This window comes from Ciconia boyciana, chromosome 16 (genome assembly GCF_034638445.1).
Source record: "Ciconia boyciana chromosome 16, ASM3463844v1, whole genome shotgun sequence".
Taxonomy (NCBI): Eukaryota; Metazoa; Chordata; class Aves; order Ciconiiformes; family Ciconiidae; genus Ciconia; species Ciconia boyciana.
The window spans coordinates 14871828-14889987 of record NC_132949.1 but is presented as its reverse complement, the minus strand read 5'-3'; the positions used below and the strand labels follow the sequence as shown (position 1 = coordinate 14889987).

Here is an 18160-nt window from a genome sequence, read left to right as displayed (position 1 = left end):
CCCGCCCCCGCCCCGCTGGCGCGAGGCCCGCAGCCGCTGCAGCACCTCCTCCCGCGACCCCGCCCTGCGGGGATCAAGGGTCAGAGGTCACGGGAGGAACACACACCCCCACACCCCCAGGACCTCCCAGAAAGTCCCCCGGCACCCACCGCCCCCCAGCACCCATGGGACTCCCAGAGTCCCCCTCCCCCAGCGCCCCCTCCCCCAGTTCTCCTACTCCTCCCCAGGCACCCAGCCCCCCATCCCTCCCCAGCACCCATAGGTCTCCCCCAGCCCCCTCAGGCCCCCCAGCACCCACGCCCCCCACCCCCATCCCTCCCCAGCACCCATAGGACCCCCAGCACCCCAGGCCCCACACCCCCCAGTCCCCCAGCACCCATAGGACCCCCAGCACCCCCCCAGCACCTCCCCATCCCTCCCCAGCACCCATAGGACCCCCCAGTCCCCCAGCACCCATAGGCCCCCCCCAGCCCCCACGCCCCCCCAGCACCCATAGGACCCCCCAGTCCCCCCAGCACCCACACCCCCCAGCCCCCACGCCCCCCCAGCACCCACAGGACCCCCCCACCCACCGGCTGCGGGCCCGCTCGTAGGCGGCCGTGAGGACTCGGTCCCTCTCGTCCAGGAAGGCGGCGTGAGCCCCCGCCACGTACCTGCGGGGGGACCCCGGCGTCCGGGTGGGGAACCCCACCCCCCACACCCCCTGCCCCCCGGGCACGTGCACACCCTGACCCTCTGCCCTGGGTGACTGGGTCCCCCCAAACTCCTGGGTCCCCCTGAACTCCTGGGTCCCCCCAAACTCCTGGGTCCCCCTCAACCCCTGGGTCTCCCCAAACTCCTGGGTTCCCTCCAAAGTCCTGGGTCCCCCCCAGATGCCTGGGTCCCCCTGAATGGTTGGGGTGTCCCCCCCGAACTCCTGGGTCTCCCCAAACTCCTGGGTCCCCCGAACTTCTGGGTCCCCCTAAACTCCTGGGTCCCCTCCCAGATGCCTGGGTCCCCACCCCCAGACTCCCGGATCCCCCAAACTCCTGGGTCCCCCTGAATTCCTGGGTCCCCCCAAACTCCTGGGTCTCCCCTGAACTCCTGGGTTCCCCCGGACACCTGGGTCCCCCAAACTGCGGGGTACCCCGAACTCCTGGGTCCGTCCGTCCCCAGATGCCTGGGTCCCCCTGAATGCCTGGGATCCCCCGAACTCCTGCGTGTCCCCCCCGAACTCCTGGTCCCCCCCAAACTCCCGGGTCCCCCTCAACACCTGGGTCCCCCCAAACTCCTGGGTCCCCCCGAACTCCTGGTCCCCCCCAAACTCCCGGGTCCCCCTCAACACCTGGGTCCCCCAAACTCCTGGGTCCCCCCGAACTCCTGGTCCCCCCCCAAACTCCCGGGTCCCCCTCAACACCTGGGTCCCCCAAACTCCTGGGTCCCCCGGTCGCGGGGTCCCACCTGTAGGCCAGGGCGTGGGCCAGCCCCCCAGGGCGGCCAGCAGGAGGCAGAGCCCCAGCAGGCGGCGGGGGGCGGCGGGGGCCCGGGGGGCGGAACTGCTCCCAGTACCGGCGGTTGGGGTCGGCCCTGGGGGAGATGGGGACTCCCGGAGGGGGCAGCACCCATGGGACCCCGGGGACCCCACAGGGACCCCAGACCCCCCAGCACCCATGGAAACCCCAGGGACCCCCAGCCCCCCAGCACCCATGGGACCCCCAGACACCCCCAGACCCCCTCCAGAATCCATAGGACCCCCGGATCCCTCAGCACCCATGAGACCCCACAGGGACCCCACAGGGACCCCAGACCCCCCAGCACCCATGAGACCCCCAGGGATCCCGAGGCCCCCCAGCCTCCCCAGCACCCATGGGACCCCAGGGACCCCCAGGGACCCCAGACCCCCCAGCACCCATGGAAACCCCAGGAACCCCCAGGCCCCCCGGCACCCACAGGACCCCCAGATCCCCCAGCCTCCCCCCAGCACCCGTGGGACCCCTGACACCCCACAGGGACCCCAGACCCCCCAGCACCCATAGGACCCCAGATCCCCCAGCCCCCATGGGACCCCTGGCACTCCCCGAAGCACCCATGGGACCCACCCTCCCCCATCCCCCCGAGGTCCCTATTACCCTGGGGAGGGTGGGGGGCTCGGTGCGGGGGGGCTCCTCCGGTGGGGGGGGCCGGGGGCCCGGGGGGGGCGGGGGGGGCGGGGGCGGCTCAGGGTCCTGTAGGCCTCGGCCAGCAGCAGGAAGCGCCCGTGGCGGGTGGGGTCCCCGGGGTCCCCGTCTGGGTGCACCTGGGGGGGGGCACCCGGACACCGGGGTCCAGACCTGGCCTGGGGGGACCCAGGCGTCCGGGCACCCAAGAGGGGGGCCCCCCCCAAAACCACCCAGGGGGACCCCAAAGAAACATCCTCCCCCCACCGGGGGGACCCAGGTGTCCGGGCACCCAAAGGAGACCCCCCGACATCCTGGGGGACCCAGGTGTCCGGGACCCCCCACCCATGACCTCCCAGGGGCACCCATGACGGGCCCCCACCCACCCATGACAACGCGGGGACCCCTGAACCCGGGACCCCAAAGGGGACCCCGCACCCAGGACCTCCCAGGGGACCCAGGTGTCCGGCCAAGCCCCCCCGGACACCTCCCCGCCCCGACCCCCCGGACACCGGGGTCCCTCCCAGTGCTCCCAGTGCTCCCAGTACCTCCTTGCAGCGGGCCAGGAAGGCTGCGCGGATCTCGGCGGGCGACGCGTCGGGCCGGACCCCCAGCACCGCGTAGGGTCCCGCGGCCCCGCCCTGCGGGGGACCCAGGAGATCGGGGGGACCCAGGAGTTTGGGGGGGACCCAGGGAGGGGGACCCAGGGGTGTGGGGGGGACCCAGGATACCGGGGGACCCAGGGGTGGGGGACCCAGGAGTTTGCAGGGGGACCCAGGGGTGGGGGACCAAGGGGTGTGGGGGGGACCCAGGAGTTTGGGGGGACCCAGGAGTAGGGGGGACCCCAAGGGGTGTGGGGGACGACACAGGGGTTCGGGGGACACCCAGGAGTTTGGGGAGGACCCCGGGGTGCGGGGGGTCCCAGGAGTTTGGAGGGAACACCAAGGAGTGTGGGGGACACCCAGGGGTGTGGGGGCACCGAGGGGTTTGGGGGACCCAGGGGTGGGGGTGGGGACCCAGGAGATCGGGGGGACCCAGGGGTGGGGGACCCTGGGGTGTGGGTGGGGACCCAGGAGTTTGGGGGGACCCAGGAGCATGGGGGACACACCAAGGGGTGCGGGGGGACCCAGGGGTGCGGGGGACCCAGGCGCCCAGGGGAGACCCAGGAGTTTGGGGTGACCCCAGGGTGCAGGGGGGACCCCAGGATTTTTGGGGGACACCCAGGAGTTTGGGGAGGACCCCGGGGTGCGGGGGGGTCCCAGGAATTTGGGGGGTCCCAGGAGTTTGGAGGGAACACCAAGGAGTGTGGGGGACACCCAGGGGTGTGGGGGCACCGAGGGGTTTGGGGGACCCAGGGGTGGGGGTGGGGACCCAGGAGATCGGGGGGACCCAGGGGTGGGGGACCAAGGGGTGTGGGGGGGACCCAGGAGTTTGGGGGACCCAGGAGTGTGGGGGGACCCAGGGGTGTGGGGGGGCCGCAAGAGTTCAGGGGGGACCAGGAGTTTGGGGGGACCCAGGAGCATGGGGGACACACCAAGGGGTGCGGGGGACACAGGATTTTGGGGGACCCCGGGGTGCGGGGGAGACCCAGGAGTTTTAGGGGGACCCAGGGGTGGGGACCCAGGAGATTGGGGGGACACCAAGGGGTTCATGGGGGACCTAGGAGTTTGGGGGACCCAGGGGTGTGGGTGGGGACCCAGGATTTTGGGGGACCAGGAGTATGGGGGACACATCAAGGGGTGCAGGGGGACCCAGGGGTGCGGGGGACCCAGGCGTCCGGGGAGACCCAGGAGTTTGGGGGGACCCCGGGGTGCAGGGGGACCCCAGGATTTTTGGAGGGGGGGACCCAGGAGTTTGGGGGACCCCGGGGTGAGGGACCCAGAGTACGGGGGGACACCAAGGGGTGCAGGGGACCCAGGATTTTTGGGGGACACCCAAGAGTTTGGGGGACCCAGGGGTGGGGGGACACCAAGGGGTGTGGGGGGACCCAGGAGATTGGGGGACCCAAGTGTCCGTGGGGACCCCCAGGGGTGTGGGGGACCCCCCAGGTGTCGGGGGGGACCCCCAGGATTTTGGGGGGCCCGGGGGGGCGGGGCTCTCACCGCGTGCAGAGGCGGGGGCGGGTCCGGGGCAGCAGCGGGGGCGGGGCGGCCCAAGGGCCCTGCGGGACCCCGCCCCCAATGAGCCCCGCGCTTAATTAACGCTTAATTAACCTTTAATTAACCTTTAATTAACCCTTAAACGCAGCAATCGCCAGGCGTCAACCTGTAACGGACTGAGACCAAGCGGCCCGTCTTAATTACCGTTAATTAGCCCGTTAATTACGGCCCAGGGCTGCTGACCGCGGCGGGAGCAGCGCCTCGTCCCGAGCACTCAGGTAATTAACGGCGGGTGCTAATTGATTCCCTATTAACTCCTAATTAACGGCTGATAGCGGCGGCCCCGCCCCCGCCCCACCTTCCCTAATTACGGCTAATTAGCCCCTGACTAACGCTAATGACGCCCCCGCCCGAGCACCAATTAGCCCCCAGTTAGCACTAATTAGCCGCTAATTAAACTCCCCGCAGCCAATGAGGGGCCGCTCCGGGCAGCTCACACGGTAGTTCATGCTAATGAGATGTTAATTACGAGCAGGCGAGGAGGGGGCGCTGAATTAGGGGTAATTAACAGGGGGTTAATGAGACGACCCCCTCCCCGCCTTGGCCGTTACCATGGAAACCGCGCGCCGCACCACCGCCGCCATTCCCCGCCGCCTTCCGCTTCCGGCGGCGGCCGATCACGTGGCCGGAAGCGCGGGTGAGAGCCCCGCCATATCCCCGCCCCTTCCGCCCTGGGGCGGTAGTCACGTGGCTCCGCGCCTGCGCGCTGTAACCCGAGCGGGATGGCGGTAGAGGTGAGGGGGGGCCGGGGGGCTTGGGGGGCTCGAGGGGGTTTCGGGGGACTCCAGGGGGTGGGGGCCCAGAGGGGGCTGTGAGGTGGGGGGCCCTTGAGGGTTGGGAGGGGCTGGGGGGGGGCCCTGATGGGGGGACGCCTGGAGGGGGCCTGGGGGCGGGGAGGGGCCTGGGGGTGGGGGGCCCTTATGGGGTGGTGGGACCCTGGGGGGGGGGCCTGGGGGGTGGAGGGGCCGTATGGGGGTGGCCATGGGTCTGTGGTGGCCATGTTGGGGTGCCCCTGGCCCCGTGGGGTGCTGATGACCTCATGGGGTGCCCATGACCTCGTTGGGGTGGTGATGACCTCATTGGGGTGCCCATGACCTCGTTGGGGTGCCCATGACCTCGTTGGGGTGGTGATGACCTCATTGGGGTGCCCATGACCTCGTTGGGGTGCAGGTGACCCCATGGGTGGCAGTGACCCTTGGGGGGTGCCCGTGGCCACGTTGGGGTGGGGTGACACTCGCAGGGTGCTGATGACCACATTGGGGTGCCCATGACCTCACTGGGGTGGGGGACACCCTTGGGGGGTGCCCCTGGCCATATTGGGTTGTTGATGACCTCACTGGGGTGCCAATGATGTCATTGGGGTGCCCATGAGCTCACCGGGGTGCGGGTGACGGCATAGGTGGGGGTGACCCTTGGGGGGTGCCCATGACCATGTTGGGGTGCTGATGATGTCATTGGGATATCAATAACCACATTGGGTTGTTGATGGCCTCGTTGGGGTCCTGATGACCTCGCTGGGTTGTTGATGATCTCGTTGGGGTGCCCATGACCTCATCAGGGTGGGTTAAGCCTTGGGTGGTGCTCATGGCCATGTTGGGGTGCTGATGACCTCGTTGGGTTGCTGATGACCTCATTGGGGTGCCTCATGGGGTGCCCCATCAGGGTGGAGGTGACCCTGTGGGGGGTGGGGATGACCCTTGAGGGTGCCCATGGCCATGTTGGCTTGTTGATGACCTCATTAGGGTGGGGGTGACCCCATGGGGTGGGGGACACCCTTGGGGGGTGCCCACGGCCATGTTGGGTTTTCAGTGACCTCATTGGGCTGTTGACAAGCTCATTGGGCCGTTGAGGACCTCGTTGGGATGTTGATGACCACCTTGGGTTGTTGATGACCTCATTGGCTTGTTGATGACCTCATCAGGGTGCGGGTGACGGTGTGGCGTGGAGCACACCCTTGGGGGGTGTCCATGGCCATGTTGGGTTGTTGATGACTTCGTTGGCTTGTTGATGACCTCATCGGGGGGGTGACCCCATGGGGTGGGGGGGCACCCTTGGGGGCTTCCCATGGTCATGTTGGGTTGTTGATGATCTCATTGCGTTGTTGATGACCTCATTGGGTTGTTGACGACCTCGTTGGGATGTTGATGACCACCTTGGGCTGTTGATGACCACCTTGGGTTGTTGATGACCTCGTTGGCTTGGCCATGACCTCATCGGGGTGGGGGTGGTCCCGTGGGGTGGGGTGACCCTTGGGGGGTGCCCATGGCCATGTTGGGTTGTTGATGATCTCATTGGGTTGTTGATGATGTCATTGGGTTGTTGACGACCTCGTTGGGATGTTGATGACCACCTTGCGTTGTTGATGACCTCGTTGACTTGTTGATGACCTCATCGGGGTGGGGGTGGCCCCGTGGGGTGGGGTGACCCTTGGGGGTGCCCACGGCCGTGCCGGGTGCTGATGGTGCCGTGGGGTGCCCCCCGGCAGCTGTGGGGCTGGGTGCTGGCGCTGGCGCTGGCGCTGGCGGCGGGGCGGGGGGGGAAGGTGCAGAGGGGGGTGCGGCGGCGGCCGGAGGCCTGCGGGGTGCGCTCCCGCCGGGGGACCTGCTCCACATGCACTACACGGTACTGGGGGCACTGGTTTGTACTGGGAGGGACTGGGGGAGGGCCCGGGTGTGCATACCAGGGTTTGGAGGGGACTGGTTTGGACTGGGAAGCACTGGAGGGGACTGGGGAGGCTGGGGGGCAGTCCTGGGTGTGTACATGGGGGCTTGGGGGCTACTGGTTTGGACTGGGAGGGGCTGGGGGAGGGCCTGGGTGTGCACACGAGGGTCTGGGCGGGACTGGTTTGGACTGGGAAGCACTGGGAGGGACTGGGGGAGGCTGGGGGGCAATCCTGGGTGTGTACATGGGGGCTTGGGGGCTACTGGTTTGGACTGGGAGGCACTGGTTTGGACTGGGAGGGAGTCCTGGGTGTGTACTTGAGGGCTTGGGGACTACTGGTTTGGACTGGGAGGGACTGGGAGGGAGTCCTGGGTGTGTACATGAGGGCTTGGGGGCTACTGGTTTGGACTGGGAGGCACTGGGAGAGGCTGCTGGGAGGAGGATAGCCTGGGAGAAGATCCTGTCCATAGTGGGATCACTGGTTTGTACTGGTCTATACTGGTTTCAAAGTTCCCTGTAAAAAGGGGTTGTCCTGCGAAAGAGGGGGTTATACTGGTTAGTGTGGAGTTTTGCTGGTTTTTACTGGTTTGTCGTGGGTGGTACTGGTCTATACTGGCGTATACTCGTCCTTACTGGTGTGTACTGGTCAGAGGGCCACCTAGAGAAAGGGGTTGTTCTGGGCGAGGGAATTTATACTGGTTAACGTGGATTTCGCTGCATCTTACTGGTTGGGGGTGGGTTGTACCGGTCCGCGCTGGTTCATTCTTGCGGTCTCTGGACCATACTGGTTTATACTGGTCGCAGGGCCACCTGGAGGACGGCTCCCAGTTTGACAGCAGCCTGAGCCGGGACCAGCCCTTCGTCTTCTCGCTGGGCACGGGACAGGTCATCAAGGGCTGGGACCAGGGGCTGCTGGGGTAGGGACCCGCCCGCCCTCGGGGGGACCCGGGGGTTTGGGGGACCCGGGGTGGGGGGACCCAGGGGTGGGGGGGACACTGGCACTGGGGGACCCTGGGGTGTGGGAGGGACCCTGGGGTTCAGGGGGACCCTGGGGTTTGGGGGACCCAGGCATCTGGGGGACCCAGGGGTGTGGGGGGGACCCCAGGCATTGGGGTGACCCCGGCATCGGGGGACCCAGGCATTTGGGGGGGCCCAGGCATGTGGGGGGGACCCAGGGGTGTGGGGGGATCCAGGGGTGTGGGGGACACGGGGGTTTGGGGTCCCAGGCATTTGGGGGACCCAGGGGTGTGGGGGACCCAGGCATCGGGGGACCCAGGAGTTTGGGGGACCCAGGCATTTGGGGCGACCCAGGGTGTGGGGGACCCTGGCATTGGGGGACTCAGGCGTTTGGGGGGATCCAGAGGTGTGGGGGGACCCTGGGGTTTGGGGGGACCCAGGAGTTTGGTGGGGACCCAGGGGTGTGGGGGGGACCCCAGGCGTTGGGGTGACCCCGGCATCGGGGGACCCAGGAGTGTGGGGGGACCCTGGGGTTCAGGGGGACCCAGGAGTTTGGGGGCCCAGGCATGTGGGGGGGACCCAGGGGTGTGGGGGGACCCTGGCATTGGGGGCACCCTGGGGTTCAGGGGACCCAGGAGTTTGGGGGACCCCGGGGTGTGGGGGACCCCGGCATCGGGGGGACCCAGGCATTTGGGGGGGACCCAGGCATTGGGGGGACCCAGGATTTTGGGGAGGACCCCGGCATTGGGGGACGCAGGGTGTGGGGAGACCCAAGAGTTTGGGGGGGACCCAGGGTTTTTGGGGGACCTTGTCATCAGGAGGACCCAGGATTTTGGGGGCCCAGGGATTCGGGGGGACCCAGGGGCAGGGGGCCCCCATATATTGAGGGGTCCCCAGTGTCCGGGCACCCTGACCCCAGGATGTGTGAGGGGAGAAGCGGAAGCTGGTGATTCCTCCAGAGCTGGGTGAGCCCCGACGCGGGGGACCCCAAAACCGGGGGAAAATGGGGACCCCCGAGTGTGGGGGGACCCCGAATGGGAGGGGCAGTGAGGAGGGACCCCAAAATACAGCAGGGTGAGGGGGCACCCTAAAAATGGATGAAGCCCCAAAAAGGGGGAACAAAGACATGGGGGGGGGCGCTGAAATGTGGGGGCCCTAGAGTGGGGGCCCCAAATTTGGGGAGCTGGGGTTCCCCCTTTGGGGGGGTATTGGGAGACCCCAAATTAGGGGGGACCCCCCCCTTGGGAAGAGGAATTTGAGGTGAACGCCCTAAATTTAAGGGTTTAGGGGAGGACACCCCAATATCGGGGCGCTGTGGGGGGTGTCCCAATTTTGGGGTGCAGCCCCCGTGACACCCCATCTCCCCTCAGGCTACGGGGACCGCGGGGCCCCCCAAAATCCCAGGTGAGCCCTGACCCCCCAAAGTTTTGGGGGTTCATGGGGGTGGAGGAGGGAAAGAGGGATTTGGGGGTCCAGGCGGGGTTTTGGGGTGAAAAGGAGGGATTTGGGGGTTCAGGGGGAATTGGGGGTTCCAGGGTGGGGTTTTGGGGTAAAAATGATGGATTTGGGGGTTCAGGGGATTGAGGGGTGCAGGGTGGGGAGATTTGGGGTGCAAATAAGCGATTTGGGGGTTCAGGGGGAATTTGGGGGTTGGGGTGGGCTTTTGGGGTGAAAAGGAGGGATTTGGGGGTTCAGGGGGCATGAGGAGAGTCCAGGGTGGGGTTTTGAGCGGGAAAATGATGGATTTGGGGGTTCAGGAGGAAAATTTGGGGGTCCAAGGTGGGGTTTGGGGGAAAATGAGGAATTTGGGGAGAAATTTGGGGTTCAGGTGAAATTTAGGGGTTCCAGGGTGTGGGTTTGGGGTAAAACTGAGGGATTTGGGGGGAGTCAGGGGAAATTTGGGGTTTGGAGGAAATTTCAGGGTTCCAGGGTGGGGTTTTGGGGTGAAAATGAGGGATTTGGGGGTGCAGGGGGTTTGGGGTGCTGACCCCCCCTTTGGGCAGGCGGGGCCGTGCTCATCTTCGAGGTGGAGCTGCTGAAGATCGAGCGGCGGCCAGAGCTTTAGGGGGGCCCCCCCCCAAAATCAGAGGGGGGTCCCCCAAATCACCCTGGAGGGGTCCCCCTTATTTCAGGGGGTCCCCCCAAAATCAGGGAGACCCTCAAAATCATGGGGGGGCCCCCAGCCCCTGTTGGGTTGGGAATTCGCTGATTTATGTGGGACCCTGAGTTTTGGGGGGGCCCCCCCAAAATTTGGGGGGTCAATAAACAGCTGGATGGGAGCTTCCTGCGGTGGCTGAGTGTTGGGGGACCCCAGAATTTGGGGTGGGGGACCCCGGGTTCTCCTGTGGGGGAGGGGGAATGGGGGTCACAAGTGAACCCCAAAATGTCAAAGTTCCGTTTATTAAATCCGTATAAAAACAACCCCAAAAAGTCACCGAAAAAATTAAAAAAAACCCTAAAAAAGCCCCAAAATCCCCCTTCCCCCCCTCAGGGCCCCCCAAAACCCACAGGGGACCCCAAAACCCCTGGGGACCCCAAAACCGGTGGGGAGGGATTGCTGGGGGCGTGATTATCGCTGCAGGGGGACCCTGAAATTGGGGGGGTCCCCAGTATCAGGGGTCCCCTCCCCCAAAGCTGGGGGTCCCTGGAATCAGGGGGTCCCCGGAATCAGGGGGTCCCCCAAAACCACGGGGGTCACTTCTTTTGGGGGTGTTGAGCTTCTGCATCCCCGGATCTTCTCCAGCAGGTCACCGACGAACGCCTGGGGGCGGGGGGTCAGGGGACCCAGGGGTCTGGGTGCCACCCACCCCCCAAAAAAAAGGGACCCAGGGGTCTGGGTGCTCCCCCTCCCCCCAAAAGGGGACCCAGGTGACCCCCTCCCCCAGAAGGTGACGGGGGGTGCAGGTGGTCCCCAACCCCCACCCAAGGGACCCAGGTGTCTGGGTACCCCCCCCAAAAAAAAAAGGTGACCCAGGGGTCCCCAACCCCAAAGGGGACTGGGGGTGCAGGTGGCCCCTCCCCCAAGGGGATCCAGGCACATGGGTGGTCCCCAACCCCCACCCAAGGGATCCAGGTGACCCTGCCCCTCCCCCAAAGGCACCCAGGTGCCTGGGTGGTCCCCAAGCCCCCCACCCCCAAAAGGGGACCCCAGGGGTCCGGGTGGTCCCCAAGCCCCACCCAAGGGACCCAGGTGACCCTGCCCCTCCCCCCAAAGGGAACCCCGGGGTCCGGGTGCCCCGCCCCTCCCCCCCCCAAGGGACAGGGGTGCCCCTGCCCCTCCCCCTCACCTCGGTGGGCTTGTAACAGTCAACGAGGATCTCCTGGGGGGGGGAAGGGGGGTCAGGGGGGATTTGGGCCCCCCCAAAACCCCGGGGGACACCCCGAAGTCTGGGGGGGCCCCTCAGGCTCCCACACTTCCCCCGGCTTTTATGGGGAGCCCCCTAAATTTTAAGGACCCCCAAAGTTTGGGGGACCCCAGTTGTCACTTCCCCACTCCCCACCCAGGTTTTGGGGACCCCCACATTCCAGCCCCTCCCCTCCAATTGGGGGACCCCTCCGGGATCTCAGCCCTCCCCGCCCCCCAAAAAAACTTGGGGGACCCCAAAGTGGCGGGGAGACACCCCAAAACTTCAGGGAAGCGTCAGTACAGGGACAACTGCTCCCGCCTGCCCGGGTTTTGGGGGGCCCCGCCGGGTTTTGGGGGGTCCCCCCAGGGGGTTGGGGGGTCCCGGGTTTTGGGGGACCCCCCCGGGTTTTGGGGGACCCCCCCGGGTTTTGGGGGTACCTGGACGCGGGCGCTGCGGGCCCCGTCGCTCTCCATGTCCAGCAGCTCGTCCACGTCGATCTCCAGCTCGGGGATCTCCTCCTCCTGGGGGGGAACCCCGAAATCAGGGGGGACCCCCAAAATTGCCCCCCCCCAAGGGGAGGGGCCTCAGGGTGTTCCCGCCCCCTCGCAAAGGAGCCTGGGAAGGGCCAGGCCTCCAAGCCCCCTCCCCCCGGGGTTACACCCCCAAATGGGGGGGTTTAGGGGGGCCCTGCGGGGTGGGGGGGACATGGGGTCCCGGGGGTTTGGGGGCTCCCGGGGGGGTGGGGTTCCCGGTACCGGGGAATTTGGGGAGGGGGCGGGGAGGGGTCCCTGGTAACGGTCTCGGGGGTGGGGGGTGGGAGGGTCCGGGGGTCCCCGGCCAGGGGGGAGGGGGTGTCCCGGGAGGGGCGGGGTCCCCGGTGCCGGTCCGGGCGGTCCCGGGGGGCTCCCGGTGCCGATGCCAGGGGGGTCCCGGGAGGGGCGGGGTACCGGTGCCGGTACCCGGCAGTCGTAGAGCGCCGTCAGCTGGGCCAGGATCCACTCCTCCAGGTGCAGCCGCTTCCGCAGCTCCCGCCGGTCGTAACGGACCGTCACCTTCCCCTGCCGCCGGCCCGGGGCCTCCTCCGCCGCCTCCCCCGCCGCCCCCGCTGCGAAACAAACGCGGGGCCCGGACCCGGCGCTCGGTCCCGGCCCGGCGGCGGCAGCGGGGGAGGGCGCGGGGGGGCCCGGGCCGCCGCACGGCGCTGCCATGCCGGTACCGGAACCGGCCGCGCCGGAAGCGGACACACCCCCCCTCCCGCACTGGCCCCGCCCCCCTCCTCCGGTGCCGCTTCCGCTTCCGGGGCGCTCGGGCCGCCGCCGCCGCCGCCGCGCGCCCCTTTGTGCCGCCGCCGCGCTGGGACCACGCCCCCCCGCCCGGCGCAAGGCCACGCCCACTCGAAGCAAGGCGGTAGGCCCCGCCCCCTTAAAGCGGCAACAGGATGGGCCCGTGAGCCTCTTAAAGGGGCCGCGCCGCTGTTCTCTACGTACCGCCTCCCCCCGCGGCCCGCCCCTCCGCCCCGCCGTAGCCCCGCCCCTCCCGGCGGCCCCGCCTCCCGCCCCGGCCCGCCGCAGCGATGGCGGCGCCGCGCCCGGCCCCGGCCCTGGCCCCGCTCCCGCTGGAGCCGCCGCGGGTCCCCGAGATGCTGGTGCGGGGCAGCAAGTTCATCCGCTGGGACGAGGTGAGCGGGGACGGCACCCCCCGGGACCCCCCGGGACCCCCGACCCACCCCCGGCGCCCCCGAGCCCCTCAGGGCCCCACCCGGGGCCTCCCCGAGGCCCGTAGGCACCCCAGGCCCCCAAACTCAGCCGGAGACCCCGAATCACCCCCAGATCCCCCTCTAGGACCCCAAATCTCCCCGGGACCCCGCAGTCCCCCGCAATCCCTCGCCGAAGCCTTAAAGACCCCCCCAAGCCCACCCCAAACCCTTCAGGGAGCCCCAGACCCGCCCTCAAACTCCTGCAATGGCACCCCAGAACTTTTAGAGGGCCCCCAAACCCCCGGGACCCCAAATCTTCTCCAAACCCACCCTGGGACACCCCTAAATTTCCCCAAACTTATCTGGAGCCCCTTAAATGATCCCAACCCCACCCCAAAACCCTCAAAGGGCCCCAAAACCTCCTGGGACCCCAAATCTCCCCAAACCCATCCAGAACCTCCCAGATCTCCCCAAACCCTCAAGAGGGCCCCCAAACCCACCCTAGAATTGTGATATCACCCCAAACCCACCGGAACCCCTTAAATCTTTGCAACCCCTCCTCCAATTTCCCCAAACTCACCCCAAAATCCTCAGAGAGCCCCAAAACCAAGCCTAGAATGGCCAAATCACCCCAAAATCCACCTGGGACCCCCCAAATCTCCCCAAACCCACCCGGAGCCCCCAGATCTTCCCCAAACGCACCCCAAAACCCTCAGAGAGCCCTCAGTCCCACCCCAGAATGGCCAAATCACCCCAAAACCCACCTGAAACCCCTCAGTTTTTCCCCAAAACCCTCACAGGGCCCCAAAACCTACCCTGAAACCCCTCAAATCTCCCCAAAATCTGTCTGGAACCCGCTAAATCTTCCCCAAACCCAGCCTAAAACCCTCAAATTTCCCCCAAACCCACTCCGAGACCCCTAAATTTTTCCCAAACCCACCTGGATCCCCAAATAATCTCAAAGCCACCCCAAAATGCCCAAGTTTCTCTGAACCCCCCAAATTTCCCCAGTCTACCTGGAACGCCCTAAATCTTTCCCAAACCTACCCAGAACCCCCCAATTTCCCTAAAACCCACCCCAAAACCCTCACAGAGCCCCCCCAAACACCCAAACCACCCCCAAAGTGACCAAGTCACCCCGAAACCCATCGTTAAACCCCGAGAGAGCCCCCAAGACCCCAGATCTCCCCCAGGCCTCCCAAATCTCCCCCAAACCAACCCAGAACCCCCAATTCTTCCCCTAAATCAGCTCCCCCAACACCCCCAAATTCTCTGTACTCCCCCCCAAACCCCTTGAGCCCCCAACATCCTCCTGGCACTCCCCAAATAACCCCCCACCACCCCAACCCCCCAGCACCCCCATACCCCCTGCATTGCTCTAAGCCCCCCAGCCCCCAAAATCACCACGCAGCCCCCCAGTCCATCTAGGATCCCCAGGGCACCCCAATATTGACCCCCCACCCCCTTTTCTCCCCCACTCAATTTTGGCTGCCTCCCCCCGCTGTGACCCGTTTTCCAGACTTGCCACAAAACTGGCCCCGTTTTGGGGACAGAAAATGGGAAATTGGGTCCCCCGCAGGGCATTTCTTTTGTGTCCCCCCCCCGCCCCCCCCAAATCACCCCCGTTCACCCCAATTTTCCACCTTTCCCTCTCCGCGGCGCAGCAATGCGGAAGGAGGGGGGTGGGGGGCGGCCCGGATGCCTGGGTCACTCGGCGGGGGGGGGGGGGTGGGGGCCTGTTACCCCCCCAAATTAAAGGGTTCCCCCCATTTTTAAGGGGGGGACCCCCCATTTAGGGCGTGTCCCCCTGCTTTGCCCCTTGGCCCCCCTTTTCCGGGGTGGAAATGACTTTATGGGGGTCAAAGTCCGCAGGGATGAGTTGCCCCACCTGTGTTGTAACCCCAGGATTTGGGGGGCGGGGGGGGCAAACCCAGCCCTGGATTTTGGGGGTCCCTGGGGAGTTTTGGGGCTTCTTAGGGAGGCTGAGGAATTCTGGGAGGGGTTGGGGGGCTGAAGGGGTCCCCAGAGTGGTGTGGGGTTCTTCGGGGATCCCTGGGGTGGTCTGGGGGCCCCTGACGGCTCCCTGGGTGTTTTGGGGTCCCCCGGATGATTTGGGGGTCTTTGGGGCTCCCTGGGATGGGTTTGGGGGTGTTTTGGGTCTCTGGGGTGTTTTGGGGGTCCCTGGGGTGGGGTCCTTAAGTGTTTTGAGGGGCTGCCTGGGTGATTTCGGGGTCCTTGGGTGCTCCCTGTGTGTTTTGCGGGGCCCCCTGGGTGATTTGGGGGTTCTGTGGGGGTCCCTGCAGTGGATTTGGGGTCCCTGGGGGTTCCTTGGGTGTTTTGGGGGCTCCCTGGGTGTTTTGGGGTCCCTGAGGGGTTCCTTGGGTGTTTTGGGGGCTCCCTGGGTGTTTTGGGGTCCCTGAGGGGTTCCTTGGGTGTTTTGGGGATCCCTGGAAGCTCCCTGGGTGGTTTTGGGGTGCCTGGGGGTTTCCTTGGTGGATTTGGGGGTCCCTGTGATATTTTGGGGTCCATGGGGTGCCTCTGTGTGGTTTTGGGGCTCCCTGGGGTTTTGGGGGTCCCGAGGGGGGGCGTCCCTGGGTGGTTTTGGGGGCCACTTGGGACGTGTTGGGGTCCTGAGGGGGTCCCAGATCATTTTGGGGTCCCTGGTGCAGCGAAGCGGGGGGGGGGGGGGGCCCTGGGGATTTGGGGTGGGGAGCGGGGGAGGGTTGAGGGGGCTCGGGGGTTTTGGGGACCCCCCAATCTGAGCCGCTGCCCCCAGGAACCGGCCACCCGCACCCTGGTGACACTGCGCGTCGACCCCGACGGCTTCTTCCTCTACTGGACCGGCCCCAGCATGGTGAGGGGCACCCCAAAAACCAGCACCCCCAAAGCTGCACCCCAAAAATCCTCCCATCCCGCTTGGCACCTGCTAAACCACCCCCACTCCACCCCCCCCGCTCCAAAATGGGGGCCCCAAACTGGCACCCCCAAATCTGCACCTCCAGTTCCTGGGCCACCAAATGAAAACCCTCCCGTACTGGCACCCCCAAATCTGGACCCCAAATTCCTGGGCCTTGAATTGGCACCCCCAGCACCCCAAATTCCTGGGCCCTCAAACTGGCTTCCGCCCAAATCAGCACCCCAAATTCCTGCCCCCCCACTTGGTACCCCAAATCAGCACCCCAAATTCCTGGGGCCCCCCACTTGGTACCCCAAATCAGCACCCCAAATTCCTGCCCCCCACTTGGTACCCCCAAATCAGCACCCCAAATTCCTGCCCCCCTTGGTACCCCCAAATCAGCACCCCAAATTCCTGGGCCCCCCCTTGGTACCCCCAAATCAGCACCCCAAATTCCTGCCCCCCCACTTGGTATCCCCAAATCAGCACCCCAAATTCCTGGACCCCAAACTCTGCCCCCACCCCCAGCCCCTGAAATCCCAGGGCTCCTGAGCCCCCCATATTCCCCGCGGTCACCCCGAGATCCCTCCTGGGGACCCCAAAAGAACCCCCAGGGCCCCCAAAACCCTGGTGTCCCCCAAATCCCCTGGGCCCCTACAGGGATCCCCAAATCCTCAGATGGTCTCAGGCCCCCAAATCCCTTCCGGACCCTCAAAACAACCCCCGAGAGCTCTGGGGTCCCCAAATCCCACTGTGACCCCCAGAGCCCCCCAAATCGCCCTGGGACCTTCAGATGACCCCCAAGCCCCCAAATCCCCATGGGATCCCCAAATCCCCCTCAAGACCCCCGGAATATCCCCTGGGGCCCCTAAATCCCCCAGGTCCCCAAATCCCCCAGGATCCCCAAATGTCCCCTGTGACTCCTTGGGGTCCCCCAAATCCTGCTGTGACCCCCGCCAGAGCCCCCAAATCCCCCAGGATCCCCAATATCGCCCTTGGACCACCCTAGCCCCCCCAAATTACCCTCAAGGCCCCCAAAATCCTTGCAGGATTCCTTGCCCCCTTTAAATCCCCCAGGATCCCCAATATCCCCTGGAACTGCCAGAGCCCCCCCAAATTGCCCTCGTGACCCCCAAAATCCTTCTAGGACTCCTTGGCCCCCAAATCCCCCAGGGCCCCCCAACCCACCCCCCGCCCCGGAAGCCTTCGGCCTCCTCCCACCCTTATCAGCTCTGCCCGGACGCCTGGGTCCCCTAGATGGGGGGAGGGGGGGGGGGGAATTCCTTCGCCCCTCCCCCCCCCCCAGGGGACCCAGGCATCCGGGGGCAGGGGATGCCCTTTCCCACGCCCCTCCCCCACCGGCTCCTTCAGGAAATGTCCCCCCCCGCCCCTCCCCCACTGCGGAAGCAGCCCCGGACCCCTGGGTCCTTCTTGGGGGGGGCAGCCCCAGATGCTTGGGTCCCTCTTGGGGGGGGGGAGGGGCACCCCCGGACGCCTGGGTCCCTCTGAGGGGGGGCAGGGCACCCCCGGACCCCTGGGTTTCTTGGGGGGGGTCTCCCCGCAGGAGGTCGATCTGCTGGACATCAGCGTCATCCGTGACACCCGGACGGGGCGCTACGCACGGGTGCCCAAGGTGAGGGGGGACGTAAACGGAGGAGACCCTACAATAACAAATGGGGGGGCAGGATCCTGCAGGGTCTTGGGAGACCCTACGTAAACATGGGGGACCCTATAATAACAAACTGGGGGCGTGGGGGTCCTGCAGGGTCTTTGGAGCCCCAACGTAAACACGGGGGACCCTACAATAACAAACTGGGGTGGGGGGAGTCCTGCAGGACTCTGGGAGACCCTACGTAAACATGGGGGACCCTACAATAGCAAATTGGGGGGTGTCTTGCAGGCTCTGGGAGACCCTACGTAAACACCAGAGACCCTACAATAACAAACTGGGAGAGGGGAGGTGCTGCAGGACTCTGGGAGATCCTACGTAAACAGAGGAGACCCTACAATAACAAATCGGGGGGGGCAGGGGGATCCTGCAGGGTCTTTGGAGCCCCAACGTAAACACGGGGGACCCTACAATAACAAACTGGGGTGGGGGAGTCTTGCAGGACTCTGGGAGACCCTACGTAAACACCGGAGACCCTACAATAACAAACTGGGAGAGGGGGAGGTGCTGCAGGACTCTGGGAGATCCTACGTAAACAGAGGAGACCCTACAATAACAAATCGGGGGGGCAGGGGGGATCCTGCAGGGTCTTGGGAGACCCTATGTAAACATGGGGGCCCTACAATAACAAAGTGGGGTG

The 18160-nt window shown here is 66.3% G+C and overlaps 3 protein-coding genes across 3 annotated transcripts in view; 2 read left to right on the top strand and 1 right to left on the bottom strand.

Moving 5' to 3' along the window:
* The first annotated feature begins 5016 nt into the window (after window positions 1-5016).
* On the top strand, window positions 5017-10191 carry FKBP2 (FKBP prolyl isomerase 2). Its single transcript, XM_072881547.1, is given in 9 exon segments — window positions 5017-5028; window positions 6780-6885; window positions 6888-6916; window positions 7760-7872; window positions 8832-8836; window positions 8839-8877; window positions 9283-9298; window positions 9300-9316; window positions 9916-10191. Coding segments are annotated over 9 exon segments (399 nt in total). The 3' UTR covers window positions 9978-10191.
* A 356-nt stretch (window positions 10192-10547) lies between these two features.
* PPP1R14B (protein phosphatase 1 regulatory inhibitor subunit 14B) lies at window positions 10548-12524 on the bottom strand. The gene is made up of 4 exons (XM_072881304.1): window positions 12219-12524; window positions 11697-11780; window positions 11200-11232; window positions 10548-10673 (listed from the first exon to the last, which is right to left on the bottom strand). The coding sequence occupies exons 1-4, from the start codon at window positions 12465-12467 to the stop codon at window positions 10563-10565; spliced, it is 477 nt and encodes a 158-aa protein (XP_072737405.1). The 5' UTR covers window positions 12468-12524; the 3' UTR covers window positions 10548-10562.
* Window positions 12525-12793: 269 nt separating this feature from the next.
* Window positions 12794-18160, top strand: part of PLCB3 (phospholipase C beta 3) — a 40897-nt gene continuing 35530 nt past the window's right edge. Inside the window, 3 exon segments of the mRNA XM_072881546.1 lie at window positions 12794-12937; window positions 15732-15809; window positions 17416-17484. Coding sequence (XP_072737647.1) covers window positions 12833-12937; window positions 15732-15809; window positions 17416-17484 — 252 coding nt within the window. The 5' untranslated portion in view covers window positions 12794-12832.